This window comes from Ovis canadensis, chromosome 4 (genome assembly GCF_042477335.2).
Source record: "Ovis canadensis isolate MfBH-ARS-UI-01 breed Bighorn chromosome 4, ARS-UI_OviCan_v2, whole genome shotgun sequence".
Classification (NCBI taxonomy): domain Eukaryota; kingdom Metazoa; phylum Chordata; class Mammalia; order Artiodactyla; family Bovidae; genus Ovis; species Ovis canadensis.
This window is the reverse complement of record NC_091248.1, coordinates 119,711,744-119,733,182: the sequence shown is the minus strand read 5'-3', so window position 1 is coordinate 119,733,182 and position 21,439 is coordinate 119,711,744. Positions and strand designations below refer to the sequence as shown.

The 21,439-nt window shown below is 45.0% G+C and overlaps 1 protein-coding gene across 1 annotated transcript in view; it reads left to right on the top strand.

The window, feature by feature from the left end:
• The first annotated feature begins 955 nt into the window (after positions 1–955).
• Positions 956–21,439, top strand: part of DENND11 (DENN domain containing 11) — a 49,159-nt gene continuing 28,675 nt past the window's right edge. Inside the window, exons 1-2 of the mRNA XM_069588578.1 lie at positions 956–1,378; positions 20,579–20,678. Coding sequence (XP_069444679.1) covers positions 1,129–1,378; positions 20,579–20,678 — 350 coding nt within the window. The 5' untranslated portion in view covers positions 956–1,128. The remainder of the gene's footprint in view (positions 1,379–20,578; positions 20,679–21,439) is intronic.

Below are 21,439 nucleotides of genomic sequence, written 5' to 3'. Positions count from 1 at the left end.
GGAATAGCCATTAAAATAATGAGAAAGAATCAGATGAGGAGAGAGACTAGTTCAGACACCCAGTTTCTCCACGGTTCAGGACAGCCTGGGGTTTATGCCTGCCCTCAGAAGGACCCAGTGGATTTGTTTACTGGTTGTTACCCAGGGGGTGTTATAAAGAGTCATATTTACGAGCTAGAAGGGCAGTGATAACACGATCTAACCCCTCTTCTCAAGGAGATCATCAGTGATAACCCAAGGTTGCTGCTTCCAGACCAAAATTCAGAACAATACAGAGTCCAGGCAGCATTCTACCCTAAAGAATAGGGACTGCTTTCCTCTAGGCGATTATTTTAGAGCAACCTCTCCGCCCCCACCCCCCAGCCCGCGCCAAGGGCAAGTGACGGTCCCCCACTGTCTGTAGAGACTCAGTCACTGCAATGGATGGCGCCCCGAGCAGGGTCCAGGAAGCCCAGGGTCAGGCACTCTCCAGCCCATTCAAGGGCACACCGACAGAGCGATACACACAACTGCTCCAGGCCGGACACCAAAGCCCACAGCTTCAGGGGATCAGGCCACATCCCAAGCGCAAACAACGCAGGCAGCCACCGCTCCCCTCTTCTGCTTCACTCGCAGCGCCGCGGGAGCTCTGGCCGCACATCGAGGGTTATGTAACACCTATCTGTCACGGTCTGCATGTCCAGGGGACTTTCAAAATAATGGTGGCGAATAACAATTCACGGCGGTACGGTCATCCCACGGAATCCTAGGTGAGAAAGCACAGGTAGGCAGATGCAAGTGGCTGCGCGTCCCGGTTACCGCACTTTTCCCCATCCCGGAGAGCGCAGATGCATCCGTGAAATCTCAAACCCGGCACGCAGTTCCGCGAAGCGGGTAGGGAGGACGCCTCCTCGGGCGGGATCGGCACGCAGCCGAGCGGGGTGGGAGGACGCTGGGCGCGGGGCGGGGCGGCCGGGGCAGGTGCGGGCCTGGGGCAGCGGCGGCGCGGCGGGTGCGCGGAGGCCCGGGCGGCGGCGGCGGCGGCGGCGGGCAGCCCGCCCGGCGAGGGGAGTTCCCGCAGCCCGCCCCTGCGCCCGCCCCTCGCCGCCCGCGGCTCCTCCTCGCCGCCGCGCCGCGCCTCGCCTCGCCATGGTGGAGCGCGGAGACGCGGCGCCGCTGCTGCGCTGGGCCGAGGGCCCCGCCGTCTCCCCGCCGCGGGCCCCGGTCCCGCAGGCTGGAGGCCGGGGCTGGGGCTGCGGTGGGGGCGGCTGGGCGGCCGCGGAGCCGCCGAGGAGGCGGGAGCCCGAGGAGCTGCGGCAACCCGGGCGCCTCGAGCTGGGCGACGTGGAGGAGGACCAGGTGGTGGCCGTGTTCGTGGTCACCTTCGATCCCCGCTCGGGTGAGAGCCGCCCCGGGAGCGGGGCGAGCGTCGCCCCCCAACCGGGCTTCGGGGACGGCGGGGGAGGGGCTCGCTGCGCGCGCACCCGCACACCTGCACCCCTCTCCCCGCCGGCTGCCCCCCCCCCGGGCGGGCAGGGGGTGCCTCGGCGGGCTGGGGGCGTGGGGCTTTGTTCCCTGCGCCCCCGGGGCCCCCTCTCCCGTTCCGTCCCGCTGCCTCCCGGCGGGTCCCCAGCCGGCGCCCCAGTCCACAGTCCTGTTCGCACTTCTCGGGTGATAGAGGATCCTGTTCGTGGCCACGGGCACGCTAGCTTTTGTTTTCTTTTCGGGCTCGGCTAATCGGGTTCTCCTGTGAAGAGGAGGAACGCCCCTCCACCCCTCTAGGTGAATTCCTTCGCGTCCTAAGCCTCCAGCTTCTCTGCTTCCCGCCCTCGCTCCCCATCCCTTTCCGCCTGGTAACTTTGTGAGCGCCCAAGTTCAGTCTCTCTGAAGGCATTATTTTGAGGAATTAACGCCTGGAGCATTAAGGGATGGTACAGAGGGATTAAGCTGGAGACGGATTAAAAGAGAAACCTCCCCGGTAGGCTCTTCGCGGGTGTTTTTGGAGAGTTAAAGGGTGATCTCGCATAATCTTTAACCTAACCATCCGGTAAGGAAGTGTGCATTTTACTGGTGAGCGAATTCCTGGGGTTCAAAAGTGAAGGCGTTAAGTTGTTGTGCCGTCGCTGATACCTCCCTCGAAGAGCCTCAAGTGGTCGGGGAAGGGCTCTGCTCTCAGGAGTGGAGGGAGGAGAGCTCATGGTTCTGAAAAGTGTTAGTCGCTCAGTCGTGTAGGACTCTTCGCAACCCCACGGACCTGAGCCTGCCAGGCTCCTCTGTCCATGGCATTGGGGTTAAGAAAACCCAGATGGGTCTTTCTGTTCTCAGTCCACTGAAGTTGCTGGAATGTGGAGTGTCTGATTATGTGGAGTGTCAGCTTTTTTCTCTAGTTCCCTACCTGGTCCTCCAAGGATGAGCTGTAGAAACCTTTCTGAAAAACGTGAAAGGCTGTGATGGGGTGAAAGGGAAAGGAAAAGGGGTGAGGATCTTAAGATGTCAGGAGATGGGCAGGATTGGGACCCAGCAAGGCCCAGGAAGAAATAGGAACAGCTGTGGGGAGACTAGACCTTTCTGACTCCTGGCGATTCCTTGGCCCCTTCCCTATGGCTTTCAAACTTTTTCGACTGTGACCCAACATATGAAATTCATTGTACATACCAATCAGTTTGCTCCATACATACATTAAAGTTTCATGAAATAGAACTAATCCCTTTCACATGTACATACTGTCATTTTCTACTTTTTGTTTTTTAATGCTCATCACATAGGCTGCTTAACTGACATATGGTTGGCACTCCCAGACAGGAAAGCTGTTCATTTTTGACTGAAGTAACCTTGATCACTAGAGAAAAACATACTATTTTGTAGCTCATAATATTCCTTATTCCTTCTGTAAATAGACATGCACATGAAATTCTTTCTGAAAAGTGTTTAAGAGTAACTAGAAATGGAGAGGGAGCATTCACAGGGTCTGATTTAGCAGTGGTTGCACTGATGGTAAAGACAGGGGAAGAGGAGGAGGAAAAAAAATAATTCTGGGCTAACCACAGGTGGAGTTAATAATACTGAAAAGTACCTCAGAGCTGGGCCCCTCCCCCTGCCTTGTTAGTCACAGCTGGTGAGCATGGTTTTGTGGGTACGTGTGTAAGTATTTGTGTGTGGAGACACACCCGTACACAAGTGTGTATTTGTAATGGCTTTCAGATTAAGATAGTGTGGAAAGAAGGGATTTAACAGGCTTTTGGACACCTGCTTTGTGTAGGTGTTTTACTATAATGCTGTTTCACTTAATTCTCACCACCATTCTAATTGGATGATCATTTATACCCCATTAATACATGAGCAAACAGAAGATGATTAAGTAATTTGGAAATATTAACTAGCTGATAAATGTGTGGCTGTGAGTCTGGTTGTCTTTCAAGTATATACAACATGACCTGAACATCTGCCCTCCTAACTTTTCGTGTTAACTCTGTGCAGAGAGGGGAAAGAATGGGTGGGGAAAAGTGGGGTGAGCAGGAGGCAGTGTGTTTTTAATTACGATTGATGGTTTTTGGTTTTGTTTTTTTTTGGAAAGCTGCTGTTTCCTGCCCATAATTCTCTTTCATCATTTTCCTAGTTCCGAATGGCACTTTACTTTCTGTAAAAAAAAAAAAAAAAAAAATTCTGATAGTATCTGTATTGAGTAAAAATTGTGTGATGAGGCACTTAAAAGTAAAAGATGGGATGAATGAAAGAATGCTCCTGGGGTTCCCAGGGCCACAAAGGCCAACACTGGGATGAGGGCCTCAGAGAGCCTGTCCCTTGTGTGAGGGTTAGGGGAGTCTCGGTCTGCAGAGGTGACACATAGGCCCTCGGATACCCAGGTAGTGGCGGACGTCACTGGGGCCAGGCTTCTGTGTCCCAGTTTCAGTTGAGTGTCTCAACCTTTATCCTGCTATGGAGGCAGATCTGCTCTGTGTGCTGTTTCATCTTGGTCCACCAAGACTTTTGCCTTCCTAAGCCTATGATACCCAAAGTAGTAAAGTGAATACTGGCTTCTTTACCCAGACCAGATCGTATCACAGAAGTTCTTACATAGGAGACACTGTGGTCTCTATGCCTGCCCATCTGCGCCCCACGCCTCCCACTGTGTCCTCCTCGTCCTCCCCTCCCCCTTCTCCCCAAACCTCCCCAGGCACTTACTGCCTAGGGCGTGGGTATTTCATTCATCTTCCCTCCTGGTGCAGGTAACAACATGTTGGTGTGTGTGCCTGCGAGAGTGCAAGAGGGGATGGGGAGGAGAGAATCCACCCCTGTGGGTCATCCGTCAGGGCATGAGTGGTCTGTGTGCTGAAAGGGAATGAGACGGAGGAGTGGACCCTGGTTACACGCACGCACACACACACACTTGGACGGATGAGAGGGAGAAGTGGACCTGATTACACACACACACACACACTTGGACAGGGAATGTTCAGTGATTCTCAGACTGCTATATGGGAATAAGAGAGTATATACTTTCAGATACAGGTTTGGGCTTGAGCATCTGTAGGAAGAATCAGAGAAGACGGTAGGGGCGTAAAGAATGTTATTTTCATTGGAGCTACAGTTTGAAGTATGGTTGGGTCCGTAGATGATGTGAGGACCAGGGCTTCAGGGTCAAGAGAGGTACAGGCCCTCACTCTCTCTGACACGCACTCTTGCTCCGTCCTCTCTGTCTCTCTCTCACACACTCACTCGCGGACACACTCAGTCTTTATCTGGAGCAGGGAGTCCCTGGGATGGTGGTGGTGCCGGCCATCTGGGCTACAAAGCTGCTATTGAAAGCAGGCCCAGATGCTGACTCTGCGAGCCGGGTGGGAGAGATTGGCAGCCAGAATATTGCTTTTTTATTGTGTCCAACCCATCATTTAGAGCTTTGACTCTTCTTTGGGTCTCTAGGAACTAAATTTTCTTCCTCTGCCTAATTAAGGGAAAAGGTAATGTCATGCTTGGAAATCAGCCTCCCCCCTCCCCAACCCCCTCTCTGAAGGTGACATTAACAGTCTCACCGTGCAACTGAGGACCTGTGTATGGGCCTGAGCCCAGTAGAGCTTTGAACTTACGATGGATGATACCTGTGATTCAGCCTTGCCAGACTGGTTATTTATGAGATCTACTTTCAACAGCTCCATTTTCTACAGAGTTATTTTGTGGGTGTCCGGGGAAAATTCCTTCGCGTGTGTGTGTTTATGTGGGGATGGTTGAGGGGTGGGACGCCTGCCGCGGTTTATAGGAAGTCTCTTTTTCCTTTGTTCTTCCTGATTAGGGATGAATTACCTGTTCCTCCCTCAACCTCTAGCCAGTGCCTCAGTTACATCTAAACCCCTTGTTTAATTTAGTGCATGCTTCAAATGACCATAATATTTAAAATCACTCACATACACAAGTTTTAACCTCCATACATTCTCCCTACAGTCAACAAAACACAAGCTATTTTCTTTTTAACAACGGTGACATGGAGGCCCAGGGAGACAGGGCCAGGTGTGGCGTCTGAGGCATAACTTGGAGGACTGCCCAGGTCATCTGACTCGTGCAAATAATAAATGGCTTCAGCCACTGGTGGGAAAGTGACAGAGGAGAATGAGAGTGGAAAATTTGGAGCGTAGTTTTGAAACAGGAAGAGCAGTCCTAGGGATGGCCGGCTCATAGAGGCCAAGAGGAGGCTGGTTCCGATAGCCAAGGCAAGCAAGCCTCTCCGAGTGATGTAATTCGGCCATGGCCTTTCTCTGTACTTTCGATCAGAAGTTGGTGGATTACAACTGGTGGATTTCTTTAGTTCCCATATTGGCAGACTCTTTCCCAGGCTGTTGGTGATTCACCTACTTGGGGTTTTCAGAGACAAGTCAGTTGGTGACCATCTGCTGTGACTTCTGTTTCTTCTCTTGAAAGCTGATGGAGACTCGAGTAGGAGGGGAAGTCTTAACACCCACCGCTTACCGAATGCCCACCATGGACCAGGAATTATCTAATCCCTTCAACAGCATTCGCAGTCATGAGGCAGACAGAGGCACAGGGCGGTGAAGTCATCTTAAGTCGCAGAGCAGAGGTGGGGGCAGGACCCAGAGGCAAGCCAGCTCTGCCTGCATCCAATGTCTGTGGTCCTTCCCACATCACACCACACCACTGCCTGGTGCAAAATGATACGGCGTCCGTGAAATGGAAAGTTTCTTCCATGTAAAATTAATGCATTGGAATTCAGCCATGGATTGGCAATATGGCTGACTTGAAATCACCAGGATGAATTTCTTCCTGCCTCAAGTTTCTTTATCCTGACCCTTTCTTCCTTGGCTTTGGATAGACTCTCATCCTAGGTGATGTTACGACAATTCAAAGCTATGTAAGACCCAGTCGAATGATATGGGCTGTTGACATTCCTGGTGTTAGAATCTGAACCCTGTAAGCTTCTGAGGTTTCTTCCATTTAGGGTTGGAAGCCTACTGCAGAAGTGGGGACCACAAGTACTCCCAGACTCTTGCCTTTTTTCGTGAGACAGGATTCCTTTGTACCTCTGACTGGAATGAGGGCCTGTGTGTATGCTGATGGGCAGAAGCTGAAGGAAAGGCTGAAAATCAAGGCACATTTCTTCTGAGAGGGGAGAACTGGTACAGAGCTCCCCACTGGAGGTCAAAGGAGCGGTAACAGGACCTTTGCATCAGTCACTGATTATGAAATCAAGACCTCAGGAGGAAATTGTTGGTTGGGAACCACCCAGCAAGGAGGGAGAAAAGGAGGAAGGAAAGTCACGTATTTCCCATTAGAAAGAGATTGTTTTGGTTCAAGACCATTGCTTTCTCCACTTTTGGTTTTCTGAGATCAGCTTTCTCACAGGCAGCAACAGTGGCAGCTGATGTTTCCTTTTCTCTGGAGAAATGGTGGTTAATGAAGTCCAAATATGCTGGGGCGAGGGGTGGTCATTCCACATTTTGAGTGAAAGAGAAGATAGAGGCAGCCCTGTACGTAGGAGATAAGACAGATTCCAACTCGGTAATCTGTTAGTGCAAGTTCCTGTGCCCCAGCCCAGCGTCTGGCTCCAGGCTGCCAAGTTATGTTCCACCAATATCTACTGAATGACTGGCTGAAGGTACACAAAGCAGATTGCCACGTCTGTTCTCGGTGCTGTCATATCCATCCCTCCACATAAGTTGTCTTAGCAGCTGGAGGCTAGGCAGGGACCGTGGGTACCTGTGATAGGCCCAAGGCAAGGGGGGACTTGGAGATGGAAGGAGAGCAAGCTGCGAAGTAAGGCACCTGTCCATGTTGATTGCCCCCTCTCTTTAATTGCTTACCCCTGGGATCAGCCCTCCTGTTCAATCCTGCCAGGCCTCAGCTCCCTGGCTGGGTTCCTGAAGTGTGGTGAGGAGATTTGGAAAACCGAATGGCTTTGCATGTGAGGGCTGAGCCTGGGGTCGGTAGCATTCTGTGTGAGGTTTGTCTGGCCCTACCTGGCTCACCACAAGGATTGTTATTTTTGCAAAATCACTTTCCTTTAAGCCTGTACAATTTTCTTATATAAATGGGCTTCTAATTTTTGAGCATCATGTTTTCTTTCTGTTAAAGAATGACCTTTAGCCATCATGCTGCTTCATCCTCCTAAATATAACACATTGTCTCAATTATTTTTTGCTTTTGCAAAGTCCTTTATGCTTACCTTATGGTTTTTCCCATCTCTGTTATTTCAGTTATGTTCCTTAATTCATAGGATATATTTTTTTTTATTTTTCTTTTATCCTGGGGTATAGTTGATTTGCAGTATTGTTAGTTTCAGATGTACAGCCAAGTGCTTCTGTTATGCATATACGTATATCCATTCTTTTTCAGATTCTTTCCTCATATAGGTTATTACAGAATATTGAGTTCCCTGTGCTATACAGTAGGTCCTTGTTGATTGTTTTATACATAGTAGTATGTATATGTTAATACCTGACTCCTAATTTATCTCTCCTCCCCACCTTTCCCCTTTGGTACCATAAATTTGTTTTCAAAGCCTGTGAGTCTGTCTCTGCTTTGTAAATAAGTTCGTTTCTTTCATGTTAGATTCCACATATAACTATATGGTATTTGTCTTTCTCTGACTTAATTCACTTGGTGTGATAATCTCCAGGTCCTTTCATGTTGCAGCAAGTGGCATTATTTCATTCTTTTTTATCCACAGCCTTGTCCAACTCAGTGAAACTAAGCCATGCCCTGTGGGGCCACCCAAGTCCGGCAGGCATGGTGGAGAGGTCTGACACAGTGTGGTCCGCTGGAGAAGGGAATGGCAAACCACTTCAGTATTCTTGCCTTGAGAACCCCATGAACACTACAAAAAGGCAAAATGATAGGATATTGAAAGAAAAATACTCCCCAGGTCAGTAGGTGCCCAATCTGGATGGCATCACTGACTCGATGGACATGAGTCTGAGTGAACTCCCGGAGTTGGTGATGGACAGGGAGGCCTGGCGTGCTGCAATTCATGGGGTCGCAAAGAGTCGGACACGACTGAGCGACTGAACTGATGACTGATATTTCGTTGCATATATTGATATGTACCACACCTCTTTAGCCATTCATCTGTCAATGGACATTTAGGTTGTCTTGGCTATTGCAAATAGGGCTACAGTGAACACTGGGGTGCATGTATCTTTTCAAATTATAGTTTTCTCCAGATACATGCCCAGAACTGGGATTGCGGGATTATATGGTAGGGATTTTTTTAAGGAACCTCCATACTGTTGTCCATAATGGGTGTGCCAGTTTACCTTCCTGCCAGCAATATAGGAGCGTTCCCTTTTCTCCACACCCTCTCCAGCATTGATTTGTAGACTTTTTGATGTTGGCTGTTTTGACTGATGTGAGGTGGTGCCTCACTGTAGTTTTGATATGCGTTTCTCTAGTGATGTGAGCATCTTTTTGTGTGCCTTTTGGCCATCTGTAGGTCTTCTTTGGAGACATGCATAGTTAGATTTTCCACCCACTTCTTTGGAGAAGGAAATGGAAACCCACTGTACAGTTCTTGCCTGGAAAATCCCATGGACAGAGGAGTCTGCAGGCTACAGTTCACGGTATCAAAGAGTCGGACCCGACTGAGCAACTGAGCACTCACTTCTTGATTGGGCTGTTTGTTCTTTAATATTGAGTTGCATGAGCTGTTTGTACATTTTGGAGATTAATTCCTTGCAAATATTTTCTCCCATTGTATGGGTTCTGTTTTCATTTTGCTTATGATTCCTTTGCTGTGTAAAAGCTTTTTAGGTTTACTTAGGTTCCATTTGTTTATTTTTGTTTTTATTTTTGTTACTCTCAGAGGTGGATCCAAAAAGATATTACTTGATTTATGTCAAAGAGCATTCTGCCTATGTTTTCCTCGAAGAGTTTTATAGTATCTGGCCTTACCTGTAAGTCTTTAATCAATTTTGAGTTTATTTTTGTGTTTGGTGTTAGAGAATGTTCTGATTTACATGTAGCTGTCTTTTACATGTAGCTGTCCAGTTTTGCCAGCACCACTTATTGAAGAGACTTTTTTCTGCATTGTACATTTTTGCCTTCTTTGTCCTAGATTAATTGACCATAGGTGTGTGGGTTTATTTCTGGGCTTCCCGTTCCATTGATCTATATTTCTACTTTTGTGCCAGTACCATACTGTTTTGATCAGTGTAGCTTTGTAGTTTAAAGTCAAGGAGCTAGCCCCATTTTTCTTCCTCAGGATTGCTTTGGCTATTCAGGGCCTTCTGTATTTTCATACAAATTAAAAAAAAAAAAAAAGTTTGTTCTAGTTTGTTGAAGAATGCCATTGATAATTTGATAGGGATTATATTGAATCTGTAGATTGCCTTGGTTAGTGTAAGCATCCTGATAGTGCTGATTCTTCCAATCCAAGAACTGGTGTATCTTTGCAGCTGTTTGTGTTATCTTCAGTTTCTTTTATTAGCGTCTTATAGTTTTCTAGAGTACAGATCTTTTGCCTCCTTAGGTAGGTTTATTCCTAGGTATTTTATTTTTTGATGCAATTGTAAGTGGAATTGTTTCCTTAATTTCTCTTTCTGATCTTTTGTTGTTAGTATATAGAAATGCAAGAGATTTCTGTATTTTGTATCTTGTAGCCTTACTGAATTCATTGATGAACTCTAGTAGTTTTCTGGTATTACTAGCATCTTTAGCATCTTCTATGTATGGTATCATGTCATTTGAAAACAGAGACAGTTTAACTTCTTTTCCAGTTTGGATTCCTTTCATTTTTTTTTTTTTTTTCCTGTTTGCCATGGCTAGGACTTGCAAAGCTGGTGAATTAAAGTGGCAGGAGTAGACATCCATGTCTTGTTCCTGATCTTGGAGGAAATGCTTTCATGTTTTCACCATTGAGTATGGTGTTGGCTGTGGGTTTGTCATATATGGCCTTTATTATGTTGAGGTGGAGAAGGCAATGGTACCCCAGTCCAGCACTCTTGCCTGGCAAATCCCATGGACGGAGGAGCCTGGTAGGCTGCAGTCCATGGGGTCGCTAGGAGTTGGACACGACTGACTTCACTTTCACTTTTCACTTTCATGCATTGGAGAAGGCAATGGCAACCCACTCCAGTGTTCTTGCCTGGAGAATCCCAGGGACGAGGGAGCCTGGTGGGCTGCCGTCTCTGGGGTCGCACAGAGTCGGACACGACTGAAGCGACTTAGCAGCAGCAGCAGCATGTTGAGGTAGGTTCCCTCTGTGTCTACTTTCTGGAGAGTGTTGGTTTTTTTTTTATCTTTTTTTAATCATAAACTGGTGTTGAATTTTGTCAAGAGCTTTTTCTGCATCTATTGAGATAATCATATGGTTTTTATTCTTAAGTTTGTTAACATGGTGTATCACACTAATTGTTTTGTGGATATTGAAAAATCCTTGCATCCTTGGGATAAATCCCACTTGATCCTGGTGTATGATCTTTTTAATGTATTGTTGGATTTGGCTTGCTAGTATTTTGTTGAGGGTTTTTTCATTTGTATTCATCAGTGATGTTGGCCTGTAATTTTCTTTTGTGTGTGTTGATTTTGTCTGGTTTGGGTATCAGGGTGATGGTGGCCTAATAGAATGAGTTTGGGAGTGTTCCTTCCTCCTCAGTTTTTTTGGAAGAGTTTCATAAGGAAAGGTGTTAACTCGTCTCTAAATGTTTGATAGAATTCACCTGTGAAGTCAGCAAGCCTTGGACTTCTGTTGTTGGGTTTTTAAATGACAGTTTCAATTTCAGTACTTGTGATTAGTCTGTTCATATTGGCTATTTCTTCCTGGTTTGTCCTTGGAAGAACATCTCATTGTGACTTTTTTTTTTTTTTTGTCTTTGGATGTAGAGTATCTTTTTTGATAGGTTCCAGTCTTTTTTTGTTGATAGTTGTTCAGCAGGGAGTTGTGATTTTGGTGTTTTTGTGGGAGGAGGTAAGCTCCAGTCCTTCCACTCTGTCATCTTGTCTCCCTCCCATATGCTGAATTGTTTTACACCTTAGGAAATTTAAAAAAGCTGTAAATCCCTCACTTAGGTAGATCCTTCACTCCCCGTTTGTTGACATTTTGCCATATTTGCTTTATCCTTGTAAAGTCAGTTCTACCATGATGTGAAATATGCATTTCTAAAAACCACTGTGCTAAGCAAATCCTGCAGTAAAAACCATAGCGTTTCTGGGGAAGATGGGGTGAGGGGCACAACATTTAAAAACCTCTTGAGTAACACTTGAAAGATAGGAACATAATAAAAAGTGGTAGGACGACTGTACGTATATTGCATAGTTAAGAAATACATCACTACTTTAAATATGGCACTCTACTTAAAAAGAAAAAGACCTGTGGTTTGCTTACGAAGGTGGTGGTTGGAAGGGTGGGGCTTGTGAGTTACTATGAAGCAGTGGAAAAGGGCTTTGTGAAACTGGGTGAAAAGTCGTAGCACTAGAGGAGGTAAGTGCAGCTCAGGACACACTTGGTGAACCGAGGTAGCAGGCAGGGGTTTGAGCATTGTGTTGGGATTCATCTTGTATATTTCTGCAGCTGGGTGCAGTTTTCTGTATGCACATTGTAATCCTTGAGATCAAAATCATGTATCAGCACACATGAAATTCTCTGTGATCAAACTGTTCATATGTCGGTTGCTTTGGAACAAATTCAGCCAGCATTATAGCAGAACTGAGGATGTATAGACATACTTTTTTTCTGAACTGTTTGAAAGTAACTTGCAGGCATCATGGCATTTCATTTCTAAATACTGAAGTATAAATCTCCTAAGAAAAAGGCCATTACCCTGTCTAAACCACAATATCGTTTCTACCCCCAGGATAATTAACCTAGGTTAGTTCATTTATGAGCTTTTTTAATTAATACATTTTATTTTTAACCGTTTTAGGTTTATAGGACAATTAAGCAGCAAATACAGAGTTTCCATATCATATACCTTCTTCCCTTACCCACCCACCTACATTGCCTGTTATTGACATCTTGCATTAGTGTGGCATATTTGCTACAATTATTGAACCAATATTCATGCATTATTATTAACTGAAGTTCATGGTTTCATTAGGGTTCATTCTTTGTGTTGTACTTTCTATGGGCTTTGAAAAATGCACAGTGTTAGGTTAACTACCATAACAGTATCATGCAGAATAATTTTACTGCCCTAAAACTCCTCTGTGCTCTGGTTATTTATCCTTGATTATCCCCAGATCTTTTTTTACTGTCCGTAGATTTTCCTTTCCAAAATGTCACATAGTCAGGATTATACAGAATATATCTTTTTTGGACTGGCTTCTTTCACTTAGCAATATGCTTCTAAGAAGTTCTCTCCATGCCTTTGTGTGGCTTGGTGGCTCATTTCCTTTTGTTGTTGAATGGTGTTTTGTTGACTCAGATGGTTAAGAATCCGCCTGCAATGCAGGAGATCTGGGTTTGATTCCTGGGTTGGGAAGAACCCCTGGAAGAGGGCACGGCAACCTACTCCAGTATTCTTGCCTGGAGAATCCCCATGGACAGAGGAGCCTGGCGGGCTAAGGTTCATGGGGTCGCAAAGAGTTGGACACGACTGAGTGACTAAGCCCAGCACAGTGTGTTTTATATGGATATCCTTCAGTTTGTTTAATCCATTCACCTTTTTGAAGGACATTTTGGTTGCTTCCAGTTGTAGGCAATTGTAAGTAAAGCTGTTGTAAACATCAATGTACAGGCTTTTGTGTGGACATAAGTTTTCAACTCGTTGGGTAAATACAAAGGATGCTGGATTGTGTGGTATGCATATATTTGTTTTTGTAAACTAAACTGTCAAACTGTCATTCTAAGGGGCTGTACCATTTTGCACTCCCACCAGCAGCGGACAAGGTTTCCTGTTGATGCACACCCTTGTCAGTATTTGGTGTTTTAGCGTTTTGGATTTTGACCATTCTGTGTGTGCTTAGTCACTCGGTCCTGTCCAACTCTTTGCGACCCCATGGACCCCTGTCAGGCTCCTCTGTCCATGGGGATTCTCCAGGTGAGAATACCTGAGTAGTGTGTAATACAGTCTCATTATTTTAATTGGCAGTTCCTTGATGATAGTGAGCAGGTTTTCATGTATGTGTTGGCCATCTACATTTCTTCTTTGGTGAGATGTCTATTTAGATATTTTGTCCATTTTTAAAATTGAGTTGTTTTCTTATTGTTGAGTTTTAAGAGTTCTTTGTATATTTGGATTTAAGCCTTTATCAGATATGTTTTTGCAGATATTTTGCCCCATCATGAGTTTGTCTTTTTATTCTCTTAATAGCATCTTTCACAGATGAGAAGTTTTTAATTGTAATGAAGTACAACTAACAAATTTTTTTTTCGTGGATGATGCTTTTGATGTTGTACGTAAAAATATTGCTAAACCCAAAGTCACCTAGATTTTCTCCTATATTCTACAAGTTTTATAATTTTGCATTTTACATTTAAGCATACTATTCATATTGAGTTACTTGTTGTGTCAAGTGTAAGGTCTGTGTCTGGATTTGTTTTTTGCATATGGATGTTCAGTTGTTCTAACACCACTTGTTGAAAAGACTATCTGTTTTCCCATTTTATGACCTGAGCTCCTTTGGCAAAGATCAGTTGATCGTATTCATGTGGGTATATTTTGGGGCTGTCTGTTCTGTTCCATTGGTCCATCTGTGGCAATGCCACACTGTCTGGATTCCTGTAGCTTTATAGTCAGTCTTAGTTAGGATCGGGTAGTGTTGGTTCTCTTCAGTATCGTGCTGGCTAATTTTAGCCTTGTGCCTTTCCATGTAAACTTTAGAATTAACTTGTCAATATCCACAAATAGCTTACTGGGGTTTTCATTGAGATCACATTGAATCTATTAGCATTAGCAAATGTGAAATTCCCTGTGTGCACATTATTCTCGATATGTATCAACTGACACAAATTCAGGAAGCATTGTATCAGAACTTACTAAATGCAGATATAAACTCTTTTCCTCAACCATTTGAAACTAAATGCCGACATGACTTCACTCCTTTCAGTATAAATGTCCTGAGAAAAAGGACATTTTTCTGCCTAGCTACAATATCTAGGACTTCCCTCGTGATTCATTGGATAAGACTTCACCTTCCAGTACAGGGGGTACAGATTCCATCTCTGGTCGGGGAGCTAAGACCACGCATGCTTTGCAGCCAAAAAACCAAAACATAAAACAGAAGCAATATTGTAACATATTCAATAAAGACTTTAAGAACAGTCCCACATTAAAAAAAGAAACTAAAACCACTATCATTACTACTAGCTTTTAAAAATCACGCTTGTCCTCAGTAAAGCTGGATATTTGTTTTTGTTTTAATGTTCATTCTGTCCTATGCTAAGCACTGTGCTCTGTTGGGATATAAAGATAAACAAGCAGAGTTCCTGCCTTTAAGAAGTCCAGTCTCCTGGGGAGACAGACATCTAAGACAGTGATTGTATTAGGCTGGGATGAGGGCCATAGTAGATTTATCTACTTTGCTTTCATTCAAGGAGTATGTCAGCAGAGATGTTCTTTCTGTGGGATAAAGAACCGTTAAAAGAATGTGTCTGTTTTTGTTTAACCTGAAAAATCCCTTTATATATATATATATGTAGCTGAAGCCCTAAGCTTTGGGAAACACTGCTTTGGGAATTATTGAAGTTGTTTCTTAGTTTGCAGCAATGCAAACATTTTTACAAAACTTCCACTCCCAGGGATTTTGTCAACAGAAAGGTGTGCACATTGTGTCAGTCAAAATCAAGGTTTAGTTAAAGAAAGAGAACCACTGGAGATGAATACAGGGATTTACTGCAGAGACTTGATCTTGTGCATTTGTGGGAGCTGGGTAGATAGTCTGCATAAGGCTGCTGTCTTTATATCTGATTGAGGTCTCTTGAGTAATGCAGTTAGAAGAAATTTAAAAGGAGAATAAGCTGGAACTCACGAGAGTGGGTGGGAATGACAAGTCAGTCTGTCATTGCCTCCAGTTCTAATGACGTGGTGTCCTGACCTGGTGATGCCGATGCCCTTCACTGTGGAACTAAGCGCACACCTGGGGTGTGAATCAGAAGCTGAAAGAGGATCTAGGGAAAGTGGATCCATCAGCAGCAGACCTCGTGCCCCCCGCCCCCACCAAAGTGTGATGAGCCTACAAGATAAGCACAACAGGTATCAGCTTACCTGAAGCTCCCTCACTGACCTTCCCACACAAACATAATATGGCTACCGCTTCACTTCCCCTTCCCAGTCTCAACTGGAAACGTACAAAGAAGGGAATTCGGAGAAATGTGTATTAGCCCAGCTGGGTCCTGCGTTACAAAGCTACTGCATATGGAGTCACCAGATGACAAGTATGGAATTGTTTACACCAGTGCTGTTTCTAATGGCTTCAAATAAGAAATAAGCTAAGTGTGCATCCACAGTTAAGTAGATACATAAGTTGTGTTACTAGCATAGGATGGAAATAATAAATGAACAAATTATTGCTATATGCATCGCCATGGATGAATCTTGCAAAAAATATGGAGCAAAAAAAAAAAAGACACGAATACAAATGATGATTTAGTTCAGTTCAGTCGCTCAGTTGTGTCTGGCTCTTTGTGACACCATGACTCACAGCATGCCAGGCCTCCCTGTCCATCACCAACTCCCGAAGTTCACCCAAACTCATGTGCATCAAGTTGGTGATGTCATCCAGCCATCTCATCCTCTGTCGTCCCCTTCTCCTCCTGCCCCCAATACCTCCCAGCATCAGGGTCTTTTACAATGAGTCAACTCTTTGCATGAGGTGGCCAAACAATTGGAGTTTCAGCCTCAGAATCAGTCCTTCCAATGAACATCCAGGACTGGTCTCCTTTAGGATGGACTGGTTGGATCTCTTGCAGTCCAAGGGACTCTCAAGAGTCTTCTCCAACACCACAGTTCAAAAGCATCAATTCTTCAGTGCTCAGCTTTCTTCACAGTCCAACTTTCACATCCATACATGCCCACTGGAAAATACATAGCCTTGACTAGATGGACCTTTGTTGGCAAAGTAATGTCTCTGCTTTTGAATATACTATCTAGGTTGGTCATAACTTTCCTTCCAAGGAGTAAGCGTCTTTTAATTTCATGGCTGCAATCACCATCTTCAGTGATTTTGGAGCCCCCCAAAATAAAGTCTGACACTGTTTCCACTGTTTCCCCATCTATTTCCCATGAAGTGATGGGACCAGATGCCATGATCTTCATTTTCTGAATGTTGAGCTTTAAGCCAACTTTTTCACTCTCTTTCACTTTCATCAAGAGGCTTTTTATTTCCTCTTCACTTTCTGCCATAAGGGTGGTGTCATCTGCATATCTGAGGTTATTGCTGTTTCTCCTGGCAATCTTGATTCCAGCTTGTGCTTCTTCCAGCCCAGCGTTTCTCATGATGTACTCTGCATATAAGTTAAATAAGCAGGGTGACAATATACAGCCTTGATGTACTCCTTTCCTAATTTGGAACTAGTCTGTTGTTCCATGTCCAGTTCTAACTGTTGCTTCCTGACCTGCATATAGGTTTCTCAAGAGGCAGGTCACGTGGTCTGGTATTCCCATCTCTTTCAGAATTTTCCACAGTTTATTGTGATCCGTACAGTCAAAGGCTTTGGCATAGTCAATAAAGCAGAAATAGATGTTTTTCTGGAACTCTCTTGCTTTTTCAATGATCCAGCAGTTGTTGGCAATTTGATCTCTGGTTCCTCTGCCTTTTCTAAAACCAGCTTGAACATCTGGAAGTTCACGGTTCACATATTGCTTGAAGCCTGGCTTGGAGAATTTTGAGCATTACTTTACTAGCGTGTGAGATGAGTGCAATTGTGCGGTAGTTTGAGCATTCTTTGGCATTGCCTTTCTTTGAGATTGGAATGAAAACTGAGCTTTTCCAGTCCTGTGGCCACTGCTGAGTTTCCCAAATTTGCTGGCATACTGAGTGCAACACTTTCACAGCATCATTTTTTAGGATAACTGGAATTCCGTCACCTCCACTAGCTTTGTTCGTAGTGATGCTTTCTAAGGCCCACTTGACTTCACATTCCAAGATGTCTGGCTCTAGGTGAGTGATCACACCATTGTGATTATCTGGGTCATGAAGATCTTTTTTTGTATAGTTCTTCTGTGTATTCTTGGCACCTCTTCTTAATATCTTCTGCTTCTGTTAGGTCCATACCATTTCTGTCCTTTATCGAGCCCATCTTTGCATGAAGTGTTCCCTTGGTATTTCTAATTTTCCTGAAGATCTCTCTAGTCTTTCTCATTCTGTTGTTTTCCTCTATTTCTTTGCATTGATCACTGAGGAAGGCTTTCCTATCTCTCCTTGCTATTCTTTGGAGCTGTTCAAATGGGAATATCTTTCCTTTTCTCCTTTGCTTTTTGCTTCTCTTCTTTTCACAGCTATTTGTAAGGCCTCCCCAGACAGCCATTTTGCTTTTTTGCATTTCTTTTCCCTGAGGATGGTCTTGATCCCTGTCTCCCGTACAATGTCACAAACCTCCGTCCATAGTTTATCAGGTATGCTGTCTATCAGATCTAGTCCCTTAAATCTATTTCTCACTTCCATTGTATAATCATAAGAGATTTGATTTAGGTCATACCTGAGTGGTCTAGTGGTTTTCCCTACTTTCTTCAGTTTAAGTCTGAATTTTGCAATAACGAGTTCATAATCTGAGCCAGTCAGCTCTCTAAATGCAAATGCTGATTGCATTTATGTAAATTTCAAGAACAGCAAAGCTCATTTGTGGTGTTAGAAGTCAGGATAATAGCCTTGAGAGAGGGTTAGCGACTTGGATAGGTTTCTGCTGTGCTGATAATGTCCTGCTTCTTGGTCTGGATTCTGCTCACCCAGGTATGTTCATGCTGGGAAAACTCACTGTGCTGCATAGGTCCGATCTGTGCACTTTTCTGAACTTATCCTTCAGCACAACGTTTAGGTGCATTAATGTTTTAACAAGCCATTGAGTGCTCATGGCCATGCTGGATTAAAGGAAGGGAATTAAGTTAGGGAGAGTTGAACCCTCGTATGGAGTGGCATGGGGGCACGGAACAAGGCAGCAGATACTAGAAGAAGCAGATGAGTGAGAGGACAGGGTCTGCCAGAGGGTCATTGCAGGCTGTCCCTCTCTTCAGCTGGACATCTGTTGCCATCATGAAGGGCAGGACCCTGGGGACTTCCCTGGTGGGCCAGTGGCCAAGACTCTGTGCTCCCAATGCAGGGGTTTCAGGTTCGATCCCGACTAGATCCCTCAGGCTGCAACTAGAGGGCCTGCATGCCAGATCAAAGATCGAAGATCCTGTATGCTGCAACTAAGACCTGGTGCAGCCAAATAAATACATAAATATTATTTTAAAAAAGAGTTGGGACCCTGTACACAGGAGGCTCATTGGAGGCAGCCACGTGGCACAGATCATAGATCTGGAGTAGATCCCGTAGATTTGGAGTGGGTCTCAGCTCGTTTGTAAGTTTCCTGGGTTTCCTGAGGCATGACACAGGGTGGAAGCCACTGGACTAAAGAGACAGTCGACGTGGACGCTAAGGCATGTCGGGGGGCCTTGACCCTGGGAACCTTACCTTTCTCACTATGTTTACCCCAGCATGCTTTTTCTTGTCTTTAACCCTGACAAACACATTGGTCTAGACTTTCTGTTGTGTGAAATCATAACTCCTTTTCCCACGCTTTTTGTTTTAGCTCATCATTGGGGTTTATGATTCCTCTCTTGAAAATAAACTACTTGAAAGGGCCGCAGACTGTGAATACAGGACAGGCTGAGTCCCTGTGATGCCCGCCCTGTTCAGGGTGGGTTGTATACAGGTGGACCTCTGATGCCCTAAACAGTTCTCTGAAAAGTATTGTTATCAGGGATTATTAATGGTATTTCTGTTGCCTGGGAAATTAGGGTTTGCCATGTTGATGAGCAGTTCGTTCTAAAGTGAAATCTTTACAAGTTATCTTAGTATTTTTATTTGGAAAAAATTTGAATATGCAAGAAAACAGCAGGGAATATTCTGTAGTGTCCTCTCAAGCCTCTAGGAAGCACTGGTCTTGTGAAATTCTCTGATTCTCTCAATCTGATGGAGGCTTGTCATTGCTCCATTCTAAAATCCCATATTATACTCTGTCATGGAATTTAACATAACACTTCCAGAGCTGTGTTCCAATCTCCTTGTTTATCTCTTTATCTGGCCCTGGAATCTAATCTGTTTGAGTTCAGGGACTATGTCTTATTTGACTTACAGCTCCAATGTCTGGCTCAGTAGAAACTCAGTAATTAGGGATGAGTGAATGAGCCCTTGAATTCTGAAAGCAAAGAACTGGTGTCTGGACCTTGGAGAAGAGCCTCATTTGAGGAGGGAGGAGAGTTAGGGAAGGCAGCAGAGCTATACTGGCCAGAGAAGAAGGAAAAGAACCAAGATAGTGTTCCATCATGAGAGTCAAGGGGAAAATGGGAGAGGTTACTGAGGAATTATCAAATGCCACAATGAAACCAATGAAGATTTGAATTGAAAAGAGTTTGGGGGACTTCCCGGTGGTTCAGCAGATAAGACTCTGCACTCCCAGTGCAGGGAGGCTCAGGTTTTACCCCAGGCTGGGCAACCAGATCCCTTATGCTGCAACTAAAGGTTCTGCATGCCGCAACTAAAACCTGGCGTGGCCAAATAAATACATTTTAAAAATAAACTTTAAAAAGAGTTTGGAAGTTTGTCAAAATCATTAGTGGCTATAGAAAAGCAAGATGGAAGCAGGATCCTGAGGGGTTAAGGAGAGAGTATGAGGCCAGGAAATGGATGTAGAGGGTCAAAATATGCACCTGGAAGTGAGGCTACAAAAGAAAGGAGATTGGGAGGTGGCCAGGCAGAATGGCAGAAGCAAAGCCAGCAGCCTCGCTAGGAAGAACTGTGTTCATTCAAAGGCAGAGACCAGAGGTGCCTTCAGTGCCCATCTCCTGGCCTGCAGGATGACTCAGGCACTCTGCCAGCCTGTGGCCGGTGGAGGGATGAGCCTGCAGTTTGGTGGCTGAGTCAGCAGTTCATTTACCTGGAAGCCATATGGGCTCGGCCCTGCACTAAGCCCTTCGAATGATTTTGTCTGTTTTAAACTTGTATCTTCCCTTTCCCGCAGGAAACATGGTGGAATGGTGCTTACCCCAAGATATTGACCTTGAAGGTGTGGAGTTCAAGTCTATGGCCAGCGGATCCCATAAAATTCAGTCTGATTTCATGTAAGTAGCGCTGATTGCCAGTCTGCCCTGCACCGTTTCCGCTCCTCCTCTGCTTTCCCCAGAGAATAAGAGCTGTCATCAGGGCATCTTCAGGAAGTGTGTGTAAATGTCCTGAAAATATATGTACCGGTTTGTGTTTTTGTATCAGGTTTGTAACAAGAAGCTCCCAAGCTTTTGTTAGGTTCTCATGACCCCAAAACGTTAAGAACTCCTGCCATAGAGGTTCTTGCCTTTTCTAAGAAATGACTGATCCTCATTTGAGGTTTGGCTTTAATAATAGAGTAAACTTTTGGTTCCATTTGGGTTAACTCAAGACATGTATGTGCTAAAACTTGAAATTTCAGCTCTAAGTAAGGCCAGTTTGTAGTCCTGTGTGGTTAAGATTCTTGTGAGGAGCAACTAGAACCTAAGGGTGACGGAGTAGCTTTCATCTTCTCATTGGGCTGAAACCATGACAGGCACAAGTGTGAGAAAGGGGAAGGAAATCAAATGACAGCTCCGGTCAAATGTTCTATTAAAAACATCAGAGACTCAGGAAGCGAGGAGAGGATCAACCCGGTTTATGCTAATAAAACAGAGGGCACACATCAGGTCAGCTGTTATGCAGGAAAGAAGGGTCAGGGTCACAGGCAGTTGATCTGGGGTCAAGGGCAACTGAACAGCAGGCTTTGTGGAGAGCAAGTCCTGACTCCAGTGGGACGACCCTTAGTGAGTTCCAGTTGTTTTTTTTTTTTTTTTTTTGAGCCTTGATTGTCCCATCT